General features: G+C 41.0%; 1 protein-coding gene across 2 annotated transcripts in view; it reads right to left on the bottom strand.

Annotated features, from left to right (window-relative positions):
• Positions 1-24,659, bottom strand: part of SLC13A3 (solute carrier family 13 member 3) — an 83,329-nt gene that overhangs the window by 3,003 nt on the left and 55,667 nt on the right. For both annotated transcript variants that reach the window (XM_061631397.1, XM_061631398.1), the window contains exons 8-12: positions 20,153-20,257; positions 16,789-16,886; positions 9,625-9,737; positions 7,689-7,850; positions 3,553-3,690 (exon numbers count right to left, since the gene is read on the bottom strand). In XM_061631397.1, coding sequence (XP_061487381.1) covers positions 3,553-3,690; positions 7,689-7,850; positions 9,625-9,737; positions 16,789-16,886; positions 20,153-20,257 — 616 coding nt within the window. The remainder of the gene's footprint in view (positions 1-3,552; positions 3,691-7,688; positions 7,851-9,624; positions 9,738-16,788; positions 16,887-20,152; positions 20,258-24,659) is intronic.

The raw sequence follows: 24,659 nt of genomic DNA, 5'->3' as shown, positions 1-24,659 counted from the left end.
TCTGCAATGATGGCTAAGGCCACCTAGAATGCATTTCATTAGTTGTTGTGTGCAAGATATGAATAAACAGCATATATTATAAAGACTGTTCTGCTGCCTGAAGTCTGACTCCCAAATAGAAAATTTCTGGTACCTGCCAAGACTCAAGAATTCTTGAGTGGGGTCTCCTCTATTCTCCGCCTACACTAGATGACTGCTGTTGATAACCTGCGAGCTTAGGTGACCTAATGTTTGACATACAAGGACTCTATGTAGACATGGGGGGAGGGAGAAAGCAAGAACCCTCTGACCCTATGCATACACTGGCAAGGGGGCTAGTCTTGCCAGTAACATATCCAGTGCTAGCCCTACTCAGAATAGACTCATTGAAATTAATGCACATGGCTAACTTGGGCCTATTAATTTCAATGGGTCTACTCTGAGTACAACCCAATGTTTTTAGATTGATAGGTGTTTAACACTGTTCCCTTATATGGTTTTCTTATTCAGGCTGTTCGATAAGCTATTTTTGTATGTTTATTCTTTTTTTAAAAAAAGTATATTGTTGATGCATTTTTAAATATGTATACATTGTGTGTTACTTTGAGTCCACCTGATGGGGAAATTGTGGAATATAAGCTTTTAAAAACAAACAAATAATGAACAACCTCTCAGTTGATATTCTTGCCAATGGAAACAAACACAGAATGACTGTTGAGCAAGAGGTCTTTGACTTTTAGCTCCTTCTTAATGAGGTGCTAGAAGTGGATACAGAAGGTCCTCCCTGATCCATCTTGCTTCACATTGTTGTGGGAACCTTGACTCAGCCAACCCCATTTCTTCCCTGGCTTTCTCCTCCCAGTCAATGTGGCAAGGGCGTCTGTGTGCTCAGGCTGCATACAAATTAAATGTTTGAGCAGTGGTGCTATTCTGGAAGAATCTTCCCCAAGTTCCCATCAATTGGACCATTTTCACTCCATGGTCAAACTCATTGACAACAGGTTCTGTAAGGTAATTTACAGCAGAAGCTAGCTACAGGCGGGCCCTGCTTATATGGCAGGTTCCATTCCGGACCCCCACCATAAAGCGGAAATCACTGTAAAGCGGAACCCCATTGAATATAATGAGGCGCGTCACGCGAAAATGACACAAAATGCCGCAAAAGGGCAAAATCAACTTTAAAAACGAGGAATCAAAGCCGCCGCATTAGCGGAACGCCGGGAAGCGGGGCCCTACTGTATGTACAGCAGAAGAGGTTGGCTAGCCATTCTGATAACACAAGGCTACCTTGCCTCAATTGCCTATAGTTCTGCAGCTGTTTAAAAAATATGAATGTGTTTTCCATCACCCCTGAGGTGGTTCACTGCAATTTCCTACAACCTCCCTTCCTGTAATCTCATCCTGAATAAAAGCTATCAGTGAAATTGCTCTAAGCACGGTTGTACAAATAATTTGTTCTCAATCAGGGAAGCCAAGAATATTCTAGTGCATCTAAGTCTGATAACAGTACAGAAATTTAACTAATGAACATATGAGTTTAATATGCATTTTAGGTAAGGGTAAGTGAGAGTTCTTCTGCAACATCTGATGATGATCTGCTGGAGGGATTTATTTTGGAACAACTAGTAAATTCCTGTTTTTCACTTCTTTAAACAAGGCAATGGTTAGTCCATGCCCTCAAGCCCTAGAAACTTGAAAATGAATGAAGAGTGACAGGAGCTAGAGGTGAGATTGCAATTACTTCTTAGTTCACTGCTGGAATTCTGTTCTTTGAATAGAATAAATATAGAAACTTGCCAACAAACACTAGGATTAACTTTTCCATTGTCAGCCCTCCCATTTGTGTGCAAACCTTAACGAACCTTAAAACATTAAAATTTAGGTCACACTTCATTGCTGATTTTTGCTGTAGTATCTAAGACCTACTGTGGTTACTTCTAGATGGGTGTTTATTGTGGGACTGGTGCTCCTCATGCATGCAAGTTTTCCGCAGTGTCCATATAATGTAATTAGCATCTGGGGGTGTAGTCGTCTAGGGATGCAGGGGGTCGTAGACCCATTACTTTTTTGGGAACAGGGTCCCAGCCAGGTCCCTATGTATGAGCCAAAGCCAATCAGCAATAAAAAGGGAGAAGAGTCCTTGTCCTTTCATGCTGATTGGAGTAAATCAGCATGAAAGGAGGTGAGCCAGCTGCTCAGAAGACTCTTCTCAATAGCTAACACTCAGCCTCTCATTTCATGCTGATTGGCTCGCGAGATGACAGTGACAGCAAGGGAGACGAGGTAAAGTGGAAAAGGGAGAGTGGCTGTAAGGGTCGTGTGGCATAACTATCATGAAGGGGCCCTGCACTTCTGAATTTGCCACTACACTACTGTTGGCATCAAAGTGCCAGCCTGTATCCCATCCCATCACCAATTTGTAGTTACCCTTTCCTAGGAAAACCTTGTAAGTTTAAAAAAAACACTGTTGGCAGCGACTCCTTTGCAGTATTTCAGGTACCCATATACAATATTAAACCCCTTCTGGAAGCACCATTGGTCTTACATGTGTTAACACTGGCACTTTATTGCTGGATGAGCTCCTACTTAGGCCTCTGCTGACTGTTTGGCCCAGCTGAGTGTTCAGAGAGGGGTTTTTTGCAGGGTGGGCGAAAAAAAAACTTCCAAAGTTCAGGGGCAGATTTTGGGGGTGGGGAGGGAAAATTATGGTACAGGTTTACAAGATGGCAAGGGAGTTTTCTTTCCCCCGCCCCATATGTTGTACTTTAAAATTCATGTGGTTACTTCATCTGGATATTTAGCTGAGAGATCGGCAGCCTGGTTGCCATTTTGAATAAGCAGCTAAGAGGAAGTGGGAAGAGAATTATGCCATATTTTGAGATTGGCAGCCTGGTTAAACTTCCCCTTCATGCTGCAGCTTGGATTTTAAAGTACAGCAGAATGAAGGAAAGAGAGGAAAGGAAGACCACCCTCACCACCTTGTAAGCCTCCAAGTAGCTAATCCCACTCACCCAAAGCCAAGTGCTCCTCCCCACACACACCACTACTGGAAAAATGGCTAATATTGTCCCCAATGCTTGGCAAAGGAATGAAGGCCATGTGAAAGTGGTGGCAGGCTTGTGCGCTTCATCCAGCCCTACTCCTACTTTTGTACACTTTATAGCTGACCAACCATAGTTTGGTGTTGAATTACTACTGGTAGTAGTTTACTGTGACAGAAACTGTGCAAAGAGTTCAAGAACAGCTGTATGTTTTAATGACTTCAATCCTCCTGGACACAAATTGTAGGACAGAGCATACCAAACTAGATGCTACATTAACTGCATGAATGCGATTAACGTGCATATTTTTTGTAATGAAGCTGTTATGAAGCTAGTGTTTGCATCTCAAGGGAAGCCTCCATTGGTACCAATGGGAGCTTCTCCTGAAATGCAAATAGCAGCTTCTGAGAGGGGATATTTGTTGGGACTGTAGCAAGGAGAGGAAAAAGTTGAATGCCCTTTCCCCACTCCCATGACCTTCTCCTTCTCTAGCTAATGCTATCAATAGTGATTACTATATAAAATAACTTACCATATCTTTGACCATTAAGTGCCCAGAAGCAAAGGCAATTGAATTTGGGGGTGTGGAGACTGGAAGCATAAAAGCAAATGAGCATCCTATGGTTCCTGGTATCATTAAGTAGAGAGGATTCACTTTCAAACGAATAGCCTTGAAAGAACAAAAAAGGGGTATATTATGATTTATCAGTTGAATTGTAGATATCTCACAAGGTGCTTGAAAAGACTATGAAGAACCTGTATGTTCATGTAGTGTTCCACTAGATGATCCTGCTTGAACATCCTAGAGTAGGGATGGGGAACCTTTGGCTCTTCAGGTGTTGCTGGACAACAGTTCCCATTATCCGTGACTATTGGTCGTGATGGATGAAGCCGATGGGAATTGGAGTCCAACAATAGCTGGAGGGCCACAGATTTAAGGAAGGCAGATCTCTGTTTCTCCTTTTGTACCTGGAGTCTATTTTGTCAAAAGGCCCACTCAGATCCTCCTCCCTTGACTTCTGACTATTGCAGCAAGAAAGGAAGGGAGAAACCCAGTGAATAGTCCCTGTGTCTTGGGCCATGACTGGTAAAATTGAAATCCAATATGATTCAGCTGCTACTGTTCTCCCATTCCCACCCCTCCCTCTGGACTAGAACTAGGATCCTTTACAACTAGGCAGAAGCCTCACCCAGGCAGCCTAGGAGGCTGGAATAGGGTTCTTCTTTCACCCAGCATTCCCTGTTAAATAGAGACTTTCCCAAGGCCTTTCTGGTGCGGGGAGTTGTGTGTATGCAATTCCAGGTCAAGATAACTTCATTCCTTGACTTTCTTCAACCAACCTTGAAGTAATCTTCTTGTTTGCCCCTGTACCCACCTACCCTTTTCTGTTCCTCCCCACAATGATGAATGACCTTCTTGGGCTTTGAGTGCAGCTGCCATGTTGTAACCTTCAGGAACATGACTCAGGAACGTGTATAAGTGCACACACTGCTGTTTTAACCACCATCAAGGAGGAGGGGCCCTGCACCACCATACTGCACACTGAACGTGGGGCTCTGCGCTTCACACACATACACATACACAGAAATTGCCAGCACAAATCCTCCAATCCAATATGGGACCTTAGTTTGACGGGTGGGGGGAATTTAACCCTTTGTTTCCCTCTGTAATCCTGAACTTGATCGGGAGCTCCATGACCGCAGTTTGTATTACAAAAGAAGCCCCATTCATTTCTACGAGACTTTTTTTTTCTAATGCAAATTGCAAGGGCGGTGGTGGAACTGATCCAGACTAAAACTGCAGCAGGGAGCAAAGGGTTAAAGTTTCCCTACCCTCACACGAGGCTCCTCATCTATATTTGGGGGCCTGCACTGGCAATTTGGGTGGTGGTGGGGAAACCACTCTGCATTTCACGGTACAACTATGCAATTACAGTCATGTGTAGCTTGCAGTTTACAGTGGCATCACTGACTCAGGCAAGCACAGGCTTCTGTGGGACTCGGCCATCAGGTAGGCATTTCTTCCACAGGGATCTAAGGGTTAGCAATCACCTATGGGGAGATGGCATCATGTTGAGCAGCAGTGGCTGCTATCCTTTGCTGCCACTGCAGAGCAAGCACTACAAAGGGCTGGGGGTCAGAATGTCCCTGGATGGAGACAAGAGACGACCAAGGGGGGGGGGGAGCAAACAGCACAGTTTACTTGGTACAGGTACTGTTGTTGCTCAAAGTGTGGAAGTGGTGGGGAGAAAACTGGCAGGGGAACCATGGATATTGGCTTCCCCAGTATTCAATGGAGGCTGGGCCATTATGGCAAACGAGGCACTATCCCACCAAGCTCAGCCACTTCCCACTTCTCTGCCTTTTTACTGACAGCCAGTCCTGAGGGTGACCCTGGATGTCCGCTTCCTTCTCCTTCTTAGTCTGAGTGTTGCCTATGCAGAACTCAGCAGGGAGCAGGATGGGGACAAATCTAGAATTAGTTGGCTCTGCCTGTTATTGGCTCTGGTTTCACTTTCTGCTCGGGTTCCTTGCCATCTGCTCTAGCAGCCCCAATAAGCACCAACCACCCGTCAGTATTTGAGGCGTGAGCCTAGAAGTGAGTTTTCCCAATAGGTGAGATAAATCTACATGCACACACTGGCTTCATTTGTGTGGCATGATGAGCCAAACTATGGCTCGCCAAGACTGTGCAAATGTGCAGGCTCCTGGAGAGGAGCTCACAGCTGCTTTGCTCCCCCAAGTCCCTGTTTTATTCCTGTACCACACTGAGTTAAGCCAAGGTTCGGCTCAGCATGCATGTTGTCCAAGCCCAGGCTCATGGCTAAGCTCTCCCTTCACTGGCCATGAGCTGCAGTCAAGAGCAAACCATGAGCCCAGATTTAGATGATAAACTGTGATTTACTTGGCTCAGCATGGCGCAGGAGTCAAAAAGGCTGGAGAGGCACAATGCAGCTGCGAGCTCTGTTCCTGAAAGCTATAGTTTGGCTCACTGTGTTGCGCAAACCAGGCTATTGGAGCCTTAGCTGGTTCTCTCAGGTTTCCTCAGGCAGAGAAACCAAGCCAGAAGAGGCCAAGGTGTTCACTGAGACTAGTACATGTAGACTCTGTGTAGGCCATATCCTGGCCAGCTGCCTTGAGCTGTCAGGCTAATAGTATTTTTCAGATGTGAAGTTGAAAAATACTTCTGAGTCTCTCTCTCGCTCCCTAGTTATGCCATGTAGAGGAGTTATTAATGAGGGGCAGAATGCAGAGGAGAAATTGAATATTTGCTGCATCCAACATAGGCTTTACATTTGAGCCAATGTCAAACATATGTATGAGAAGTAAGACCTACATTAGTGCCACTGTTCTGCTGCAACATGGGTCCCATCTGCACTATACATTTAAAGCGGTATTACTATCTCAAGGGCCATCGTTCAGCATTAAGCACCCAGACCAAAGAGTGAACAAACATATGTGGTTTTCTGGAGCCTGCTGTAGTCCGTGTAATGGCATGTGTGTATAAACACCATTTTAATTAAAATAAAATATAAAAAATAAACTAAAAGTTACATTTCTAAACATTCCTATTGTTTCCTGTTAGTCCAAGACAAGTCAAAGTTAAATACTGAGGTCCCAAGATAATAAAGGCTGGGCCTCCTTTAAAAATAAGTAGGTAGGTCAGAGGCCCCAACCTCCCCTGCCCCCCAAATTAGGGTGACCATGTGTTCTACTTTGCTGAGGATAGTCTTCTATTGAAAGCATCCTCTGTTTGAAGGACTGTCTGCTCCAGTTCCTGTTTAAAGAAAGGAGTACAGAAGGGGCCTTGAAGTTGTCCATCAACAGTTTGCATCTGCTCAGGCTGCTGTCCAGGTGCTCAGCTCACCTGGTCACCCCCACTATGGTGAGATGTATTCCTATTTAAATTATAGTAATTCTTTATGTTGTTGTTGTTATGTGCCTCCAAGTCGACTACGACTTATGGCGACCCTATGAATCAGTGACCTCCAAGAGCATCTGTCATGAACCACCCTGTTCAGATCTTGTAAGTTCCGGTCTGTGGCTTCCTTTATGGCATCAACCCATTTCTTGTTTGGCCTTCCTCTTTTTCTACTCCCTGCTGTTTTCCCCAGCATTATTATCTTTTCTAATGAATCATGTCTTCTCATTATGTGTACAAAGTATGATCATTTTAGTTTCATCATTTTAGCTTCTAGTGATAGTTCTGGTTTAATTTGTTCTAACACCCAATTATTTGTCTTTTTTGCAGTCCATGGTATCCGCAAAGCTCTTCTCCAACACCACATTTCAAAGGAGTTGATTTTTCTCTTATCCGCTTTTTTCAGTGTCCAACTTTCACATCCATACATAGAAATCGGATACCATGGTCTGAATGATCCTGACTTTAATGTTCAGTGATACATCTTTACATTTGAGGACCTTTTCTAGTTCTCTCACAGCTGCCCTCCCTACTCCTAGTCTTCTTCTGATTTCTTGACTATTGCCTCCATTTTGGTTAATGACTGTACCAAGGTATTGAGAATTCTTTCTAAATCTGCATATATACATCTAAGTTAACATGTGTAAATTTTATGCAAACATTTGCCATCTTTAGTCCTTTTTTATTATTTTGGCCACCCTACCCTGAACTTCACCCCCTGACTAAGGTATGCATTTGTCTCTTACCAGTTCTGCCAGGACAGGCAAGAAGATTATAATTGTGGCTGTGTTGCTAGCAAATTCTGTGAATAACGCAATCACTGCCGTAATCAGAATAACAGCCACAGGAGGAGGGAGATTCTCTAGGGGGTCAAGGCGGCCTCCAATCCAGGTGGACAAGCCAGACTCCTACAGCAAGGTAGAAAATTTATTTATTTAATGTATATCCTGCACTTCCTCCCAAAGGAGCCAGGGCAGCAAATACATCAGTGTTAAAACAATAGAATTAAAAATAAAATAACAGCATATTGAAAACAAACATCTAAAAATTACTATTATAATAATGATCCACCCTTCACTAGTAGGCCCTTGGGTGGGTTGCAACAGTTTAACATACAATTATTAAAAACAAAACAAAACAAATTACAATTACAGGAATAGGGTGGGTCCTGAAAACAGACATCTCAGGTGTCATAGGCCAAGGTAAAGAGGTGTGTATTTAGCATTTGCTGAAAAGCCAGACACACCTCTGTGGGGAGGGAATTCTACAACTTGGTGGCTGCTCCAGAGAATGTTGTCTCCTGGGCCACAATGATGTAGTCTCACAGTAATCGTTTCAGAAGATTCTACAAGCTCTTATCACAAGATGATTATTCAGGAACAGATGATTTCACTCACAATTGAAATTTACTCAGAGGTGACTGGAAAGGTGGGTGCAGGTGGCTATTTTACCATCTAAACTACCACACAACTGCTCCTCACATGGTAACATCTTCTTAGCGCTAGCAGTGTGATACCAATGACCAAGCTAGCCCATCATGAGAAAGCTTCCTCTTGGGTAGTTTGGTCAAGTTGTATAAGCTGTGGGGTATTTGTCCTCAAAAACATAAATCTGTTGTAAATTAAGAATCACTTCCATGGCCATTTTTGAGGATGAACAGCCACCACATGATGACTTTCTCCTCAGATTTCACATGGTGAATTTGGCCTTGTGAAGTTATTAAGATCATTGCCACATCCAGAAAAACCCTGGTTTTGCAACTGAACTCACTACATGGGTGCCCTTTCACAAGGCCAGTTCACCACATGAAAATGAGAAAGCCAAACATCTCACCATAGCTCTTCCACTTCAGAAATTGTTTTGTTTTAGCCGTTATTAGGACCAAACTACACATCACTTTAAATGCAATAGCTGTCTGTGGGGCTTACCTGATCTGTCACCAGCGTCACAGTGCAAATCCACTGGCAGTAGCATCAGATTGGCTAGTGCATTTGCACTACACTGACCTTGCAATCACCTTACACCTCCCCCTCCCAGTAAACTGCAGTGACACTGGTTAATGGGAGGTCAGGTAAGTGACCTATCAACCACTACTGGTTAAATGCCTGTTCATATTTGCACATGAGCATTTTTTTAAACAGCAGTTGTGGGGGTCCCTGATCTGCATAGGGGCCACAGTGTGGGCAGGGGTGTTTAACCCTTTCCCCCTGCAGTGCAGTCCTGATGAAAATCATCCCATTTGCACCAAAGCTATTATTTACCCCAGGAGCATATTACAACATTAGCTGTTTCCCTTCCAGAGTAAACAGCTGGAAGAAGGAGGTGGGGCATGATTTTTATCTGGACCATGGTGAGTATGTGGCAAATGGTTTTTAAAAACATCACCCAGTCATGATCCGAACTGGCCACATACACAAATGCAAATATGCATTCAGTGTAATTTGTTCTGCAGTAATCAAGGGTTGTGGCCAACTAAGTCCTACTCAGAGTAGACTCAGTGAAATTAAGTGACCTTAGTTAGCCACGTCAATTAATTTCACTGCGTCTACTCTGAGTAGGACTAGCACTAGATACAACCCCAAGTGTTATAAACTGCCATGGTGCCTCTAAAAAACCCACCAGTCTCTAGAAAACCAAGGATGTGGGACAAATGTTTGACAGGCTGCATTCTAAGGGACATACCTCACATCCTTTTGCCATGGCAAAACCTCCTCCAAGCAACAGGATTATATTCCAAGGTACACTTTCTTGGGCTTTTCTCCAAGATAACAAGGGCTGATTCTCTGTGTTTGGTGCTAGACAAAGAGGTTTGTGAACACAGAAAGAAAGGAAGGAAGATTAGCAAACTTTGTGATCACAGCCTAAGACAGGGGTGGAGAACTGATGGAATCCCACAACAGCTGGTGGACGAACAGCCGGCATGGCCAAGAGTCAGGAATAATGAGAGCTATAGTCCAGCAACATCTAGAGGGCCACAGGCTCCTCATCCCTGGCCTAAGGGTTGAGCTCCACCTTATTCTCCATATATGGACATCACATCTGCATATGAAACGGCATGTGTGTGAATAATTGCCACCTTTGATGATTTTTAGTTTAGTGAACGGTGATGTTTAGTTTAGCAAATGGTGGTCAAAATTCTGAACAGTGTGCAGAAAGTAGACAGCAATAAACTTTTTGTTTCATAATATTTATTTATTCATTCAGAAGAGAAATATCCTGCCTTCCAATGCATTGACATTGCTCAGAGTGGCTTCTAATTCAAATATAACAATGTCATGTTAAAACAACAATCTAAACATGAAACAGTATGAAAAATGGAGACAGGATCAGCAGATAAAAGCCCTCTACAGGGTTTACCATATGAGGCTGCAATCTGACACATCTACTCAGACGTAAGCTCCATAGGGTTAAATGGGACTTACTCCCAGGTAAGTGGGTATTGGATTGCAACCTAAAACATCATCAGTCCAGCAAAGCAAAAGCTTGCTGGAGCAAGAATGCTTTCACCAATTGGTGAAAAAAGGGAAGGGAAAGGGCCAAGTGAACCTCACAAATAGCAGTGGCTGGGACAGGGAGGGCAGAAGGCAAGCAGTAGGTGGAGCCAGAGCCAACGATGGGCAGAACATGCTCATTCTAGTTTTGTCCCCATCCTCCTCCCCTCTGAATTCTACCAGGGCAATACTGAGACTACAGAGGAGGGAAGATGACAGGCAGTGCCATCCCCTGGTAGGGATGGGCAAGAATTTCAATTCAATTCACATTTCAAGCCAAATCTATCAAATTCACACTTGCCTGAACAATATGAGTACCGAAACACAGCCATCCTTTGAAATTTGCACTTGTTTGAATTTTGCAATGCAGTTCGCCAACCAACCAATGTTCACAAAAATGCATACATTGCAGAAAATTGTGCATAAGTGTGTCATGAATATCTGAGTGAAAATATTATTCCAAAATGCATTATAAGATGAGAAATGGCTTGCAGAAATGTGAACATTAGTCAAAACTGCCTATAAAAATATGTACATTAGGAAACACTCACACAAAAATGCTGGACAATTTTCATGAGGATTTTTTTTTTTAAAAAAGAATTGCAACATTTCTACAGAAATGCGGGGAACTGGACTTCCGGGAAGGGTGACTTAGCCTGTGCCTGCTTTTGAGACGGGCTCCTGCCTCAAAAGAAGCTTATTCAGATATATCAGTCAGATTTTTTTTTTTTTTTGACTGATTAAACTTCTCCCGGGTAGGGAGAAACGAAGAGATTAACCTCAAAGCCTATTTTTGTTGGGACGACCAGATCTCATTAATTTATGGGACGAGGTCCAGCCGACGAAGGTGGGACGGATTTTCAACAACAAGCTCTATCTGATAAAGCGAACGTTCATCTTATCTTCTAAGAGAGAACGCACTAACAGGCAAGCACCCTTCTTTCTATATTTTTCTTTTACTTGACTTAAATTGTTGCTGTTTAAAAGAGATTTGCCAGATTGATCGGTTTTTGACATCTCACTGGGGAGCCATAACTTCTCTCTGCTACTCACTAATTAATAGCTTATCTCTGTTTTTGTTGCAAAAAGCTGTCCTGGATTTGCATTCTAAAGATATACACAGAAGAGGGATTTCTATTCCAGATTTTTATTTTGAAGAATATTATATTGTCTGAGACTACTCTCTTTTTGGTCTATTTTATTTTGACGAATCTGTTTCCTGACGACCGCCATTAATTGTTTCGATCCTGGGAACTGCATTTTGTTTACTTAAGCATGGAGAGATAAGGCTGTCTGCTCTGTTTATACTGTGATGTCACCAAGTTTGGAGTATTAACCCAATTGTTGCTGAAATAAGAAGTGGTTTTCCTATATTTTTCTTTTAAAATGGCAATTAAGAAAGTGGCTGAGAATCTGGAAATAACTATGTTTCAGAAAATAATGGATGAGATTGAGATAACGAAACAAAACCTGCGACAGGGTTGTAAGGAGCTGAAAATTGAATTGAGTAAAATGAAGCAGGAGATTAAAGATATAGGGGTCCCTGTGAGAGAGGTGACCCTGGAAGGGGTCCCTGTGAGAGAGGAGACCCCGGAGATTGGAACAAACGTGGAACAGGAAAAAGATTTGGAGTCTATGGACTTTAGAAACAAAATCTATTGTTTGGAGACACAGGAGATTAAAGACATAGGGGTCCTTGTGAGAGAGGAGACCCTGGAGACTGGAACAGGGGTCCCTGTGAGAGAGGAGACCCTGGAGACTGGAACAGGGGTCCCTGTGAGAGAGGAGATCCCGGAGATTGGAACAAACGTGGAACAGGAACAAGATTTGGAGTCTATGGACTTTAGAAATAAAATCTATTGTTTGGAACTCAATGTTATCTCTGAAGAAATTAATGAAGATTCTAGAGATAAAGTTATCAATGGCATGGATAATCTTCTGGACTGGATTGATGTGATGGAGCCCAATATAGAGAAAATCTATGGAATTAACTGCAGCCATGTGACAATGGAAAAACTTTCAAGAGATGACCCAGTGTATTTTGAAAAAAAGAACAGAGATATGATTTTACAGCAGTATTTCAGCAACCTATTCAGAATGGATGGCAAGAAAATATTTGGGATAGAGGTAATTCCCATCAGACTCTTACTATATGACTATGGCTTTGACAGCAAGATTATTATGGAATACTGATAATGGAAGATTGGATACTGAAATTACTGGACTTAACAAGACTACTGAAGATGGAAGATGGAAAATGGAACTAATAGGGATAATAGAACAATGGCTACTGAAATTACTGAACCTAACAGATTCTGATGTGATGGATTAATTGAAATGTTTATTTTGACTATGGTTATGACAATAAGATTATCATAATTAGTAATGAAATGGATTAATCGATATGCTTATCTGGAAAAAAAAATTGATAGATATATTTCTTAAAGAATTGAAACCTCTCTTTGACTTTTTGTGGAAAGAATAAAGTAATGTTTATGAGATTTGATGATTAAGTAAGATAACTACTGGAGGAAAGTGATTTTATAATATGACTTAAGAGACAGGATTGTTATATATTATAGACTTATAACTGATTTGATCTTTGACAAATGGGAAGTCAATATTTTACTCTTTATTTTTTATTTTTGTTTTTTTTTTTCTTTTTTTTTTTTGTTTAACTATTTTTGATTTTGTTTTTTGTCTTTGAATGTTTTATGATTTCGTTTTGTATGTTTTATGAAAATCTGAATAAAAATTATTGAAAAAAAAAAAAAGAAATGCGGGGAACTGAATTTAAGACTGGAAAAATGAGAAACTGAGAGAACCAAAACTGACAGACGCTTCCATCCCTACCTCCTTGACTGGTAATAAGAAGGCAGGAGGTAGCGACTAGCTGAGGGCATACTGAGGTTGGTGGGGCGATTTGTTCTAGTGGACCAGCATCCACTGCTCACAGGTAAGATATTCCATAGTCTTGAGGTGGCCATCAAGATCCTTTCTCTTGTCCCAACTAATTGCACACCCACCACAGGCAGGACACAAAGAAAGGCTTTTTCACCAGATCTTAGGAAGTGAGCAGACTAGTACATCAGGAGGCAATCCCTGCTAGAACAGGACGTACAAAAGGAAATAGTTGCTCATCGAACAGGCCATTTGCTCATTGAATTCACAGTTATAAGATGTAGGTTAGCTGATTTTGAAAAACATCCCTCTAACTTTTGGAAGATATGTCTATCAATAGCTATTAATCCTGACAGTTTAATGGACACTCCATACAGAGCCATGAATACGAACGAGCCTTAGTGATGAAGAATGGGACACAAACATCACTGCATGACCTTCATGCTGGATTAGACAGAGGCTGATCAAGCAAGGCACTACTTGATTGCCATGTAAATGTGTGTATCAGTTTGTCCACATTTCATTAAGCAGTGTCACAAACAATAGCTTAGTGCAAGAATGGGAAACCCTCTAGATACAATTCATTTTTCATCAGCCTCACCCAGTCAGCATGAACAGTGGTCAGGGAGTTGTAGTCCAACAACATCTGGATGCTCACATCTTCCCTATCCCTGGTTCAGTGTGATACAAACAAGGCCAGGCAGGTATCTGGCTTACGTACGCCCCTTCCCCTCATCTGGAATGGCATTCACTTTTGTTGTTGCTGAATCACAACTTGCTGAGTCAAGTTTCAAGTTAGCTTGTTTCAAACAAATCATGGTTAATATTAACCAGTTAAGCAAAAACAGAAGCTTCCGAATGCCTCCTCCTGGCTGCACCAGAGGAGAAGAGAGGGGAGCAAGCAAGCCCAGGGCTCACCTAGTCTTATTTACTTCATGCTAAACTATGGTTTAGTGTGACAGCCAAATTTGCCATAATAGGTATTTATTTTATTTGTAATGTGACAAAAATGCCACAATTCCTATAGCACTTTCAGTACTGGATTAACCATTAAGGAAAATAAGCATGGGCTAAGGGCCAGAGCTTGGAAAAGTTACTTTTTTGAACTACAACGCCCATCAGCCCAATCCAGTGGCCATGCTGGCTGGGGCTGATGGGAGTTGTAGTTCAAAAAAGTAACTTTTCCAAGCTCTGCTTAGGGCACCAAGGGAAGGGGGGCACCACAGAGTTTTTCCCCCTAGCTATCATGCCCTTAACTCTCAACTCTTTCACTGCCACACTCTACTTTAGTCAAATTTTTTGTAATTCCCTTATCTGCCAGAGGACTTGGACACTAATCTCTCTGCTGAGCTTCAGCAGTTTCACTCAAATGTGCGCCATAAATTCAGTGCAACAAAAACTGTAAAAACCAGATTCAGTCATGCTGAACTTTATAAAATAATTTTAGAAGACAAAATGGAGTGTGCGTTTCCAAATGTAGACATTGCCTTGTGTATATTTTTAACATTAATGGTCACAAATTGCACAGCTGAGAGTTCGTTTTCTCAGCTCAAGCATATTAAAAATCCCGACAGAACAACTATGCAACAAGACAGGCTGGATGCCTTGTCTCTGCTAAGTACAGAAGCAGATTTTTTACGCCAGATTAGTTTTGAGGACTTGATCAAAGAATTTGCAATTAAAAAATCTAGGAGAAAACTTTTTAAAGTATAAATAAAGTTATAAGTAGGCAACAATGTCAATAAGCATTATTTTGCATCTTTTGATCCATGTATGCTGAAATGCTATGAATCTTCAAGGTTAGAAAGCAATGGAATAAAAGATGCTTTGTTTCATACAAATAATGATATTTCTCCATTAGAATATCTTTTTTTAAAATTGTCCACCAACATCGATTTCTGTAGAAAGAGGATTTTCAAAATTGAAAAGTATGCTCTCGAGATCATGTAATTTCAGTAGAGATAATATCAGATCTTATTTTGCCTTATAATCTTTGGGAGGGTGATTAAAAATCATTTTCAATAAATTTTTGTATTTGCATTTTTCCCCTTATAACAATTTTATTAAGAAATGCATAAAACAGTGTTGAAAATTTGCATTTTTTCTGTTGCCCTAGTTATAAGTAAATAATTTGCTTATATTGCTTACTGCTATTTAGTGTTAAATAAAATAAAAAAACCCAGTTTTTATTTAATATATTTGTGGGGTCTGCCCTGGAAGAAAACTGAATTTTCAATCTCTTATTTCACCTTCAGCACTTATTGAGTCTTGATGTCTTGTCAGTTAAGCAATGGAAGGGCTGAGGGGGGCACCATTGTTGGGCTGTGCTTAGGGCATCAGTTGGCCTTAATCCGGCCCTGAGCACTTTATAGACAATTTTTAACTTATGGATCTGTGAAAGCCAGAAGGTTCATCTGCTAATAAATCCCCTTTGTGTAACAGGCTGTCTTCCACTGCAGAAATCCATTTATGACCTTTGATGGATGAGATCCAGGTGCATGAACAAGAAGATAAGATCACAACAGTGACACCTACCTGGCTTTCAGTGCTGGCTTTACGCTATTTAAGGTAAACATGTAACGTATATAAAATTAGTTTTGTCAAGCATCTTTTACAATGAAATGTCTGCAGATATTACTGCCTTCAACATCTATCTGGTTACATCAGGTGGACATTTTTTCTCCCTTTCATTTGCACTTTGGATCTAAGTTAACTACAACGTTAATTTTCTACTCACAGCTCAAAGATTGTGAGATTTATGGTAAAGAAGAATCCAAATCTCATCCGTAAAAAGTCATAAATGGATTTTTGCAAAGCAAAGCATCCTATTACACAAGAGGTGTCTTATTAACAAATGAAGGCTAAACAAGAGATAGAAAAGTAGAAGCTTAACCCTTAATAGAGCTGTTACTTGGAATTACTGAAGTCCTCATAGGGTATGCCTTTATTGAACAGAGAAACAAGGCACATAATCTTCCAGGCTTGTAACTTCATCTCTGCACTAATGTTCCGTATGTCTGTGAGCACATTGGCCCATGAAGCACTTCAATGGCACAGGCAGGAGAGATAGCATCAAAAAGGGAGGGATAGGCCAGTCCCCAAGGGAAAAAGCCAATAGATTGCCTTTTGAGAATTTGACACCACTAACAATAGAGCCCTTCCCCCACAAAAGGACTACTATCCCTCCAAGCAGAAGTAAGGAAAAGAGTCTTTCAGTCCACAGTTATGGCCCATTGGGATATCAGCAGCCAGCAAAGCAGACCAGTCTTATTCCTCTGCTCTCACCCGTTTGCTTGGTTGAAAACCCTAAGCTCCTCTACAGGTGAATGGTTCAGGAAGTGGTGACCTAGTGACTCTGCACCTAGTGTTTGTTGAAGCCTAATTTTACGGTCAATTCTATAGACAACAGAGAAAGCAAGAACTAGGTCCAAGGGTATGTAGGCCAGAAACTTACCTTTCAGATCAAACCACCATTTAAGTGATGGCTTTTTTGATGGGAAAAAGAACAATATTGTCACTATTGTGACTCCAGTAACTGCATCTGTGACGAACCTAACAGAAGAGGAGGGAGAATTTAAATAATAATAATAATAATAATAATAAATTTAATTTCTTCGTCGCCTATCTGGCCAATGGCCACTCTAGGCGACTTACAAAATTATTAAAATACAATTAATAAAATACAGTAATACAATAATACATAATAAGTGGTTGCAGGGAATAAATGCTTGTCAAAGAAGCCCAGGATGGGTTAGTGAAACTTTGAACAGCCTTGCTTTCCTGTCAAATTTTCTCTAATGACACATATATATGGTCATGCAAACCAAAATGGATAGAAGGTGTAATTACTTATATAATTGGGCCCATCATGTGTATTTTATTCTGATTCTTTTATACCATTTTCCAAGGCTAGGCAGAGTTGGGGAAAGACCCAACTTAGTGGTAGAGCATCTGCTTTGCATGCAGAAGGTCCCCAGGTTCAATCTCTGGTATTTCTGGGTGTGGCTGGGAAAGACTACCTGACTGAAACCCTAGAGAGCTACTGCCAGTCAGTGTAGACAGTACTGAGCTAGATGGAACAATGGTCTGACTCAGTATAAGGCAGCTTCCTAGGTTCCTATCCAGCTTCAGGAATGCTCACTATAAACCTGATTGTAAATTTCATCTGTGACTTCCACCCCCAAAATAGGCAGTTGCTCTACTAGAAAACTAACTGTAACCCTTGGAAATGCAACCTGGAGAGAGCATGAAAAGAAAGTCTTTTTATAAAGGCTAATTACCTACAGTTTAATTATTGATTGACAACTGATCATAGAGGCCCCAGGCAACAACTACATCACAAGGTTAGGAGATCAGGAATGTGCCCTGGGCCAAAGGTTTTGAGAGCTGGCTGTAGAGAACTTAAAAGGAAACCTTAAACACCATGCCTAATGTGGTTATGAATTAAGATCTCTTTGTGAAATACTTAAATCCAATATATGATATATCCAAGACAATCCTTGGCTTTCATTAAGCAGTCAGTCAATTAAAAAAATCTGTTCCGGATTCCACTGCCCCACTGACATGGAGCCACCAGCTGCACTAATAAAAATACTAAGGCATATTCTTATACCCATTTCAGAAAATTAAGTGTGAATTAGGGATGAGGTTTGCTATCTGATTCTGTTCCATTTTTTCAGTTTGTCAAATGCACTGCCAGTTCACTATAAATTGTGTTCCACTAGTTATCACGATTCCCGGTTCTCCCTTTTTTTTCATTATTTTTTCTGAAAAATTACTTAATTTTCTCTGTTACTACTTATGCTGCTTTATATTTATATAATGTATTCAGCAGCAGCAGCAGATTACAAAAATAGTTACATAATTCTCGCCATGGATTTTTAAAAAAAAATTACGATGTTGCTAACAGCCGTGAACGCACGCAAACAGTGGAAGTCTGTTCGACGATGGAACGAACTTGCAGATTATCCCAGAATTTGATACTATATCTGATTTTGCAAATATTGTACACCATCCCTAGTGTGAATTGTTTTAAATTTATTTATATACCCAACCAATTTTGACAGTAATTGTAAGGATCTGCTTCATTCCAATGCCCAAAGCTGTGCACTCTGACTAGCAGTGGCCCTCCAGGATTTTGGACAGAAGTCCTTCTAACTAACTGGAGATATGAGGTGTTCAACCTGAGGCCATCTGCATGTGATGAATGTGCTCTGCAATGGAACTATAGTTTTTCTTTATAGTCCCAATGTTGGGGTTACATGGCTTAACTTGTACCAAGGCTCAGCAATCCACAGCAATGGAAGGAAGGACAGTAGGGGAGGGGAGGGAGACCAATGTTTTTTTCCCCTGAAACAAATATTATGGCATCATCCTAGTTCAGCATTCTCAAGTGTCTTACTTTCTTCGTTATAAAGGTTTGGAATGCAATGCATGCACTTTATGGCAAGGACTGAGAAAATTAGTGGACTCTGGGGGCTTCCAGACAGGGGAATACTGTAAATGGGTCGTTCAGATATTGTAAAAGGGGTTGTTAGTAACAGGGTTTTTTTTAACTCATTGGATTTTCCCCAGAAAAAAAAACAGATTAAATGGGGAAGGGGGCAGAATACAGGCTGGCATTTTGATGCCAAAGATATCATATGGTTGCTACGAAAATTTTGTATGCATAAGCAGTACCCATACCACAATAAAAAATCCATCTGGAAGCAACCTATTTGACTAAACCCCAAATATTTTTTAAAATGTTTTTATTTTGTTTAACAAAAGGTATATACCGCTTCATTGTAAATAGAACCTCTAAGCAGTTTATAATAAATAAATAAATAAATATAAATGGTATATCCCCACAGAGATTATTTTATTTATTTATTTATTTGTTAAATTTTTATACCGCCCCACTAGCATAGCTAGTGTACAACAGTGTACAACAGCAGTGTACAACAGCAAATACAAATATATACAATAAGATCCCATAATGTAATACAACAAGAACATATATAACAGAATGAAAAATCTAAAATCAGTTACAGCAAATTTTAAAACTAAATTAAAATTAGATTAAAATGCCTTAGAAAAGAGGAAGGTTTTAACTTGGCGCCGAAAAGATGACAATGTCGGTGCCAAGCGCACCTCATCGGGGAGACTATTCCACAGATTATGGGATTGCCATTAAACAAACACATGGAATTGGGAGACATTTTCATTACCGCTATTTCTCTGGGCTTCACATAGTCACACAGCTGCCTTCTGCTTGGTAGAGAGGCAATTAGAACAGCTCTTTCAAGAGATGTGGGGGCATTTAGTTTATTTATCCCATCTATGCTGGACAACACTCTGGGTTGTATCCAACACAGTGCTGAGTCAGGGTCCTGTCGGTGTAAAAATTACCAATAGCACAACAAGACTTTCTCCACCACCCCCTTCCTCTGCATTCTCCTTAAATTGGTTTGAGGGGCTCCCCCAACTCTCTGGAGTAGATTTGGGAGGATGCAGGACGCATGCAGGGTGAGGACAGTGGGAGGAGTCCCATTGGGCTAGTGGTGATCCTTGAGTTGACAGGACAAGTTAGTAGAATACCGGCCTATGAGCATATTTTATTTTCATTTGTTTGTTTCTAATTGCTTACATCTGAAAGTAAAATTTAATTCCTGATTTTGGGAGAGGTAGGGGAGGAGGGGAAAAAAAGACCAAGTATCAGAACACAGGACTGTTGTTTGACTTTGTTTTGTTTGTCTTTTGAAAAATTTGAATAAAAAAAAATTATAAAAAAAAAAGAACACAGGACTGTGAGAAATAAACTGAAAGAAAAGTCCTACCCGGGTGTGAATAAACTTGCCCAGCCTGTGATGAATTTAGGGTCCCTGGAGAAGAGCAGGATGGCAAATAAGCAGAAAAGTACAAGTACTGCCTGTTCAGCAAACCTGTAGGGGAAGGAAATGCAGTGAGCCATTGTAATGAAGACATTATTTTCCTGAGTCTTGCTTGAGTTCAGCTGGAACCAACAGATGGAAATTTGAGTAAGATTGAAGATGTTGTGCAATGCAAAAGAGAAAATCTGTTTCACAATAAAATGCATAAATAGCCTTGGGATTTTTATGAATCAAATGATAATCCAAGTATCAACACCTTTTCTAACCCTGAAGTTCATAGAGGAATTTTTTAAAATGTGTGTGTGTGTGTGTGTGTGTGTGTAGATATATTTGTTTTAGCTTATCTCTGCACTCATTACAGTTAATAGATACGATTTCCAATAGCATAACTATGTGGTAGAGCACTGTTCTTCAACTTTGGATCCTCCAGATGTTGTCAGACTACAACTCCCATCAACTCCAGCCAGCTTAGCCAATGGCCAAGGATTATAGGAGCTGTGATTCAACAACATCTGGAGGCCCAAGGTTGAAGAACAGGATGGCAGAGCATCTGGCTTGCATACAGGAAGACCCAGGTTCAATCTCCAACATCTCCAGGTAGGGCTGGGAGAGAGAAACTGTCTGAAACCCCAAAGAACCACTCCCAGTCTATGCAGACAAATATTGAGCTAGATGGGCCAAGGGTTTGACTCAACATAAGGCTCGTTCCTGTTTTCCTAAACTGTGTAATAAGAAGAAACACATGGTTGCTAAACTTGATGGTTTTTTAAAAAATAATGAATGCAATCAAAACAGAAGAGTAATCATATGTGGGAGGTTTCAAGATTCAATGACCATGGATATTAGCCCATTATAGGCATTTATCTCTCAGTGGCAGGGGGACAGGCAGGATCTGCTCCTGGTCTACACTTTTTTTATCTGAACAGGGCCTCTGCAAGTACCACTGGCACACATCGAGATCCCAATCACATGCAAACAGCTCTGTGTGCATATGGTGGACTCTGTTTAAGCATTCAAAAGAACAAGCATCAGACAGGGACAGCACCTTCCCCGCCCCCATGTGCCTGAGAAAGTTATTATATATGTGAAGCATATTCACTCTTGCTATTCCCACTCCCATTAAACATAGTTCATACTGGCCAGCTCTTTCTGTGCTATTGAAGACCCTGCATTTTACAGGGTTTCCAACTACATACACAGAGCCTACATACAGAGATGTGCAAAAGCTCTGTGCGCATTATTTATTTAATTATTAATTAATTAACACATGGTGGCCAAGGTAGTGACAGTGGGCACAATCCCTCTTCCCCCTCTATACATTCGGTACCCATGGTTTTTCAAGGCATGAAAAAAGAGCTTGTGTTTAACATGAGTATAGCACGTTCTACAAAAAAATGGAAAATCATAAAACAATTATTTAAAATTTCAGTATTTGGATGCTGAGGAGGGGTAGGGCAAGAAAGCTGCCTTATAACAGAGTACTTTGAAGGGGCATCATTAAATTATATTCTACTATTCTTGGTTTTGTGTCTCTAACAAAGATTAGGAACCAAATAATGAAACAAAACATTAGATTTAAGGAAGGAGAGATACATAAACCATTTGCAAGAAATCTGGAGTTGCTAATCAAATTGGCAGTGGCTGGTTTAATAGACTTTCTGTGCTCTTAGAATGAAAAAGGGCCTTTGATTCTTACAATGACACTTTGCAGGTTGCTGGTGTATAATGGCGTGAATGTGGAGACTAATATTTCATAGCTTTTTACTAATGGTGAAATCTTTTTAAGCATTTCCCCCCTACCCCTAGATATGTTCAGTTTCCCTTGATTTATTTATTGTGCAGTGTTTATGTACTGCTTTTGAAAAATAACAATACAACCTTTAAAACTAAGAAAGCAAAGAAACAAAATGAACGATTAAAACTGGCCTGCAGCAGTTTTATCAGACTATAATCTCAAAGGCTAAATGGAACAGACAATTTTTTGTTACTTTTCGAAAGCCAATGATGGTGACAAGCACACATCCCAGAGGGGTGCATTTCACATTACTGAGGCAACTAATGAGAAGGCCCTGCTCCTCATAAATGTCAGTCTTGGATCACTAAATGATGAACTATGAGCTGGGCCTTCTCATCAGATCTCACAGCATAGGGACAAGGAGTTTATATGGGGGAAAACACACTCTGTCCTCTAGACCCAGTCTGTCTAGGGCTTTATACGTCAAAATCTTGAATTGGTCCCAGAAACATACCGGTAGCCAATGTAATCACTGTAGAATAGGTTTAAAATGTTTGTGTCACCGTGAGCTACAGTATTCTGAACTAATAAACAGTTCTGAAGAGTCTTCAAAGGGAGACTTGCATAGAAAGCATAACAATAGTCTAATCTTGATGCCACCCAAGATGCCTGGGAGGGCAGCACAGCAGGGAATGCACTGTGAGCCAGAGTGCTGGGCCTCACCAGCTTCAAATACAGCAGCAGTGACTGAGCAGAGGTGGGCAAGGATAACCCCCAGCGTGCCCTTCCCTGAGTGTGGGGAGGCCCAATCCATTGCATGTTTACTGAGAAGGAAGCCATTGGCCATGGGAAATGGACAGAGCATGAACTGCAGCTCCTAGACAGGGAGTCCAGGCTTGGGGCATTTATTTATATCTGCATTTATATGCCACATTTCCCCCAAGGACTTCAAGATGGCATACATAGTTCTTCCCTCTCCATTTTATCCTCACAACAATGCTGTGTGAGAGTTTGGTCACCCAGTGAGCTTCATGGCTGAGTGGAGATTTGAACTCTGGCCTCCCAGGTCACAGTCCAACACCCTAACTATTTGGAACTGGGTCCTGCTTGCAGAGGCAAAGGTGGGCTGTAGAACAAAGAAGAAATGCCACCCGCTGGCTGCCACACCCACCCTACCATTCATGCATCTCATTTATTTTGAATTTAATATATTGGGGGGGGGGAGAGAACAATAAGTGGACGACATTAACTGAAGAGGAACTGATCCAAGTCGATCTGCGGGTGGTGCACAAAATAACTGAAGAATTTATTTGGAGGTAGTTTGGGAAATTTATTGGCTTGCCATCTGTGGAATTTTAATTTACATCTAAATTTGCACTTACATATATAAATTAAAACATGCACATTTTAATGCAAATGTTTCCCTCTTTTGTCCTCTTTTTTTGTGGTGACGTGTAAGTGGCCACGCTACTATAGTAAATAGTTCCACTAAAAAGCCTTTTAAGTAGAGACCTTATCCCAGTTTTCATCTGTTCTGGAATTGCTTTTTAAGATGTTTTGTTTTTGAGATTTAAAAAGTTGTTAGTGTTTTGTCTCTTGTTAATTTAATTAATAAATAACAATAATAAAGAGCAGTGCAGATGTAACATTGAGCTGTTATAGACAACCACTTAACCACATGCTGGCAGTTAAAATGGTCACCCCTTGGTGGGATGTGGCAGTTGATCAAGCTAATCCAGGGTAAATCAGCTCAATTTAGGGATGTTTGATCTTCTGTATGGTCTAACTTTCTCTCTGTTAAATGGGGGTAGTAAATTGGAAAGCAGCATCTGGAATGTGTACTTCCTTCCCCTTTGGACAGAATTCCCCTCTCTTCCTTATCTGTGCTTTCCAAATCTGGTTTAAAGGGCAAATTGATTACATACACACCATGCATTTAAAGCACATTGCTTCCCCCAAGGAATCCCACAAACTGCAGCTCTGATGGAGCTACAATTTCTAGCACCCTTTTTAAAAAAAACTACAGTTCCCAAGATTCTTTGGGGGAAATAATGTGTTTCAAATGTGTTTAGATGTATGGTGCATGCAGAGCCAATATAAGCTTTCATGGACTAGAGACCTTGTCACAGAGATGGACTCATGAAGACTTATGAACTAACTAATTTGTTAGTTTTTAAGGTGCCACAAGATTCTGATGATTTATAGGAAATCCTGGTCAGCCATAACCACATTTAATGTCAGTGCCAACAAACTGCGTAACAGAAGCTAGCAAGGAGAACATAAGAAGAGCCCACTGAATTAGGCCAGTGGTCCATCTACTCTAGCATCCTGTTCTCACAGTGGCCAACCAGATGCCCACAGGAAGCCTGCAAGCAGGACCTGAGTGCAAACACATTCTCCCCTCCTCTGGTTTCCAGCAATGGGTATTTGGAAGCATAGTGCCTCCGCCTATGGAGGCAGAGCACAACCATCATGGCTTAGTAGCCATTGATAGCCCTTTCCTCCATGAATTGATCTAATCCTCTTTAACTAATCCAACTCAGTCAGAACTATGCATGGTATTCAGTGTTAGTCCTACTCAGAGTAAACCCATTGAAGTTAATAGACATGACTAACCTAGATTCATTAATTTCAATGGGTCTACTTTGCATAGAACTTAGCCCTATGTCTACAGTACCTCCTTATTTGTGTGTTCTCAAATATAAAAACAGCTGTTGA

Source organism: Rhineura floridana, chromosome 6 (genome assembly GCF_030035675.1).
Source record: "Rhineura floridana isolate rRhiFlo1 chromosome 6, rRhiFlo1.hap2, whole genome shotgun sequence".
Classification (NCBI taxonomy): Eukaryota; Metazoa; Chordata; class Lepidosauria; order Squamata; family Rhineuridae; genus Rhineura; species Rhineura floridana.
The sequence above is the reverse complement of the archived record's forward strand: the minus strand, read 5'-3'. Positions and strand labels throughout refer to the sequence as shown.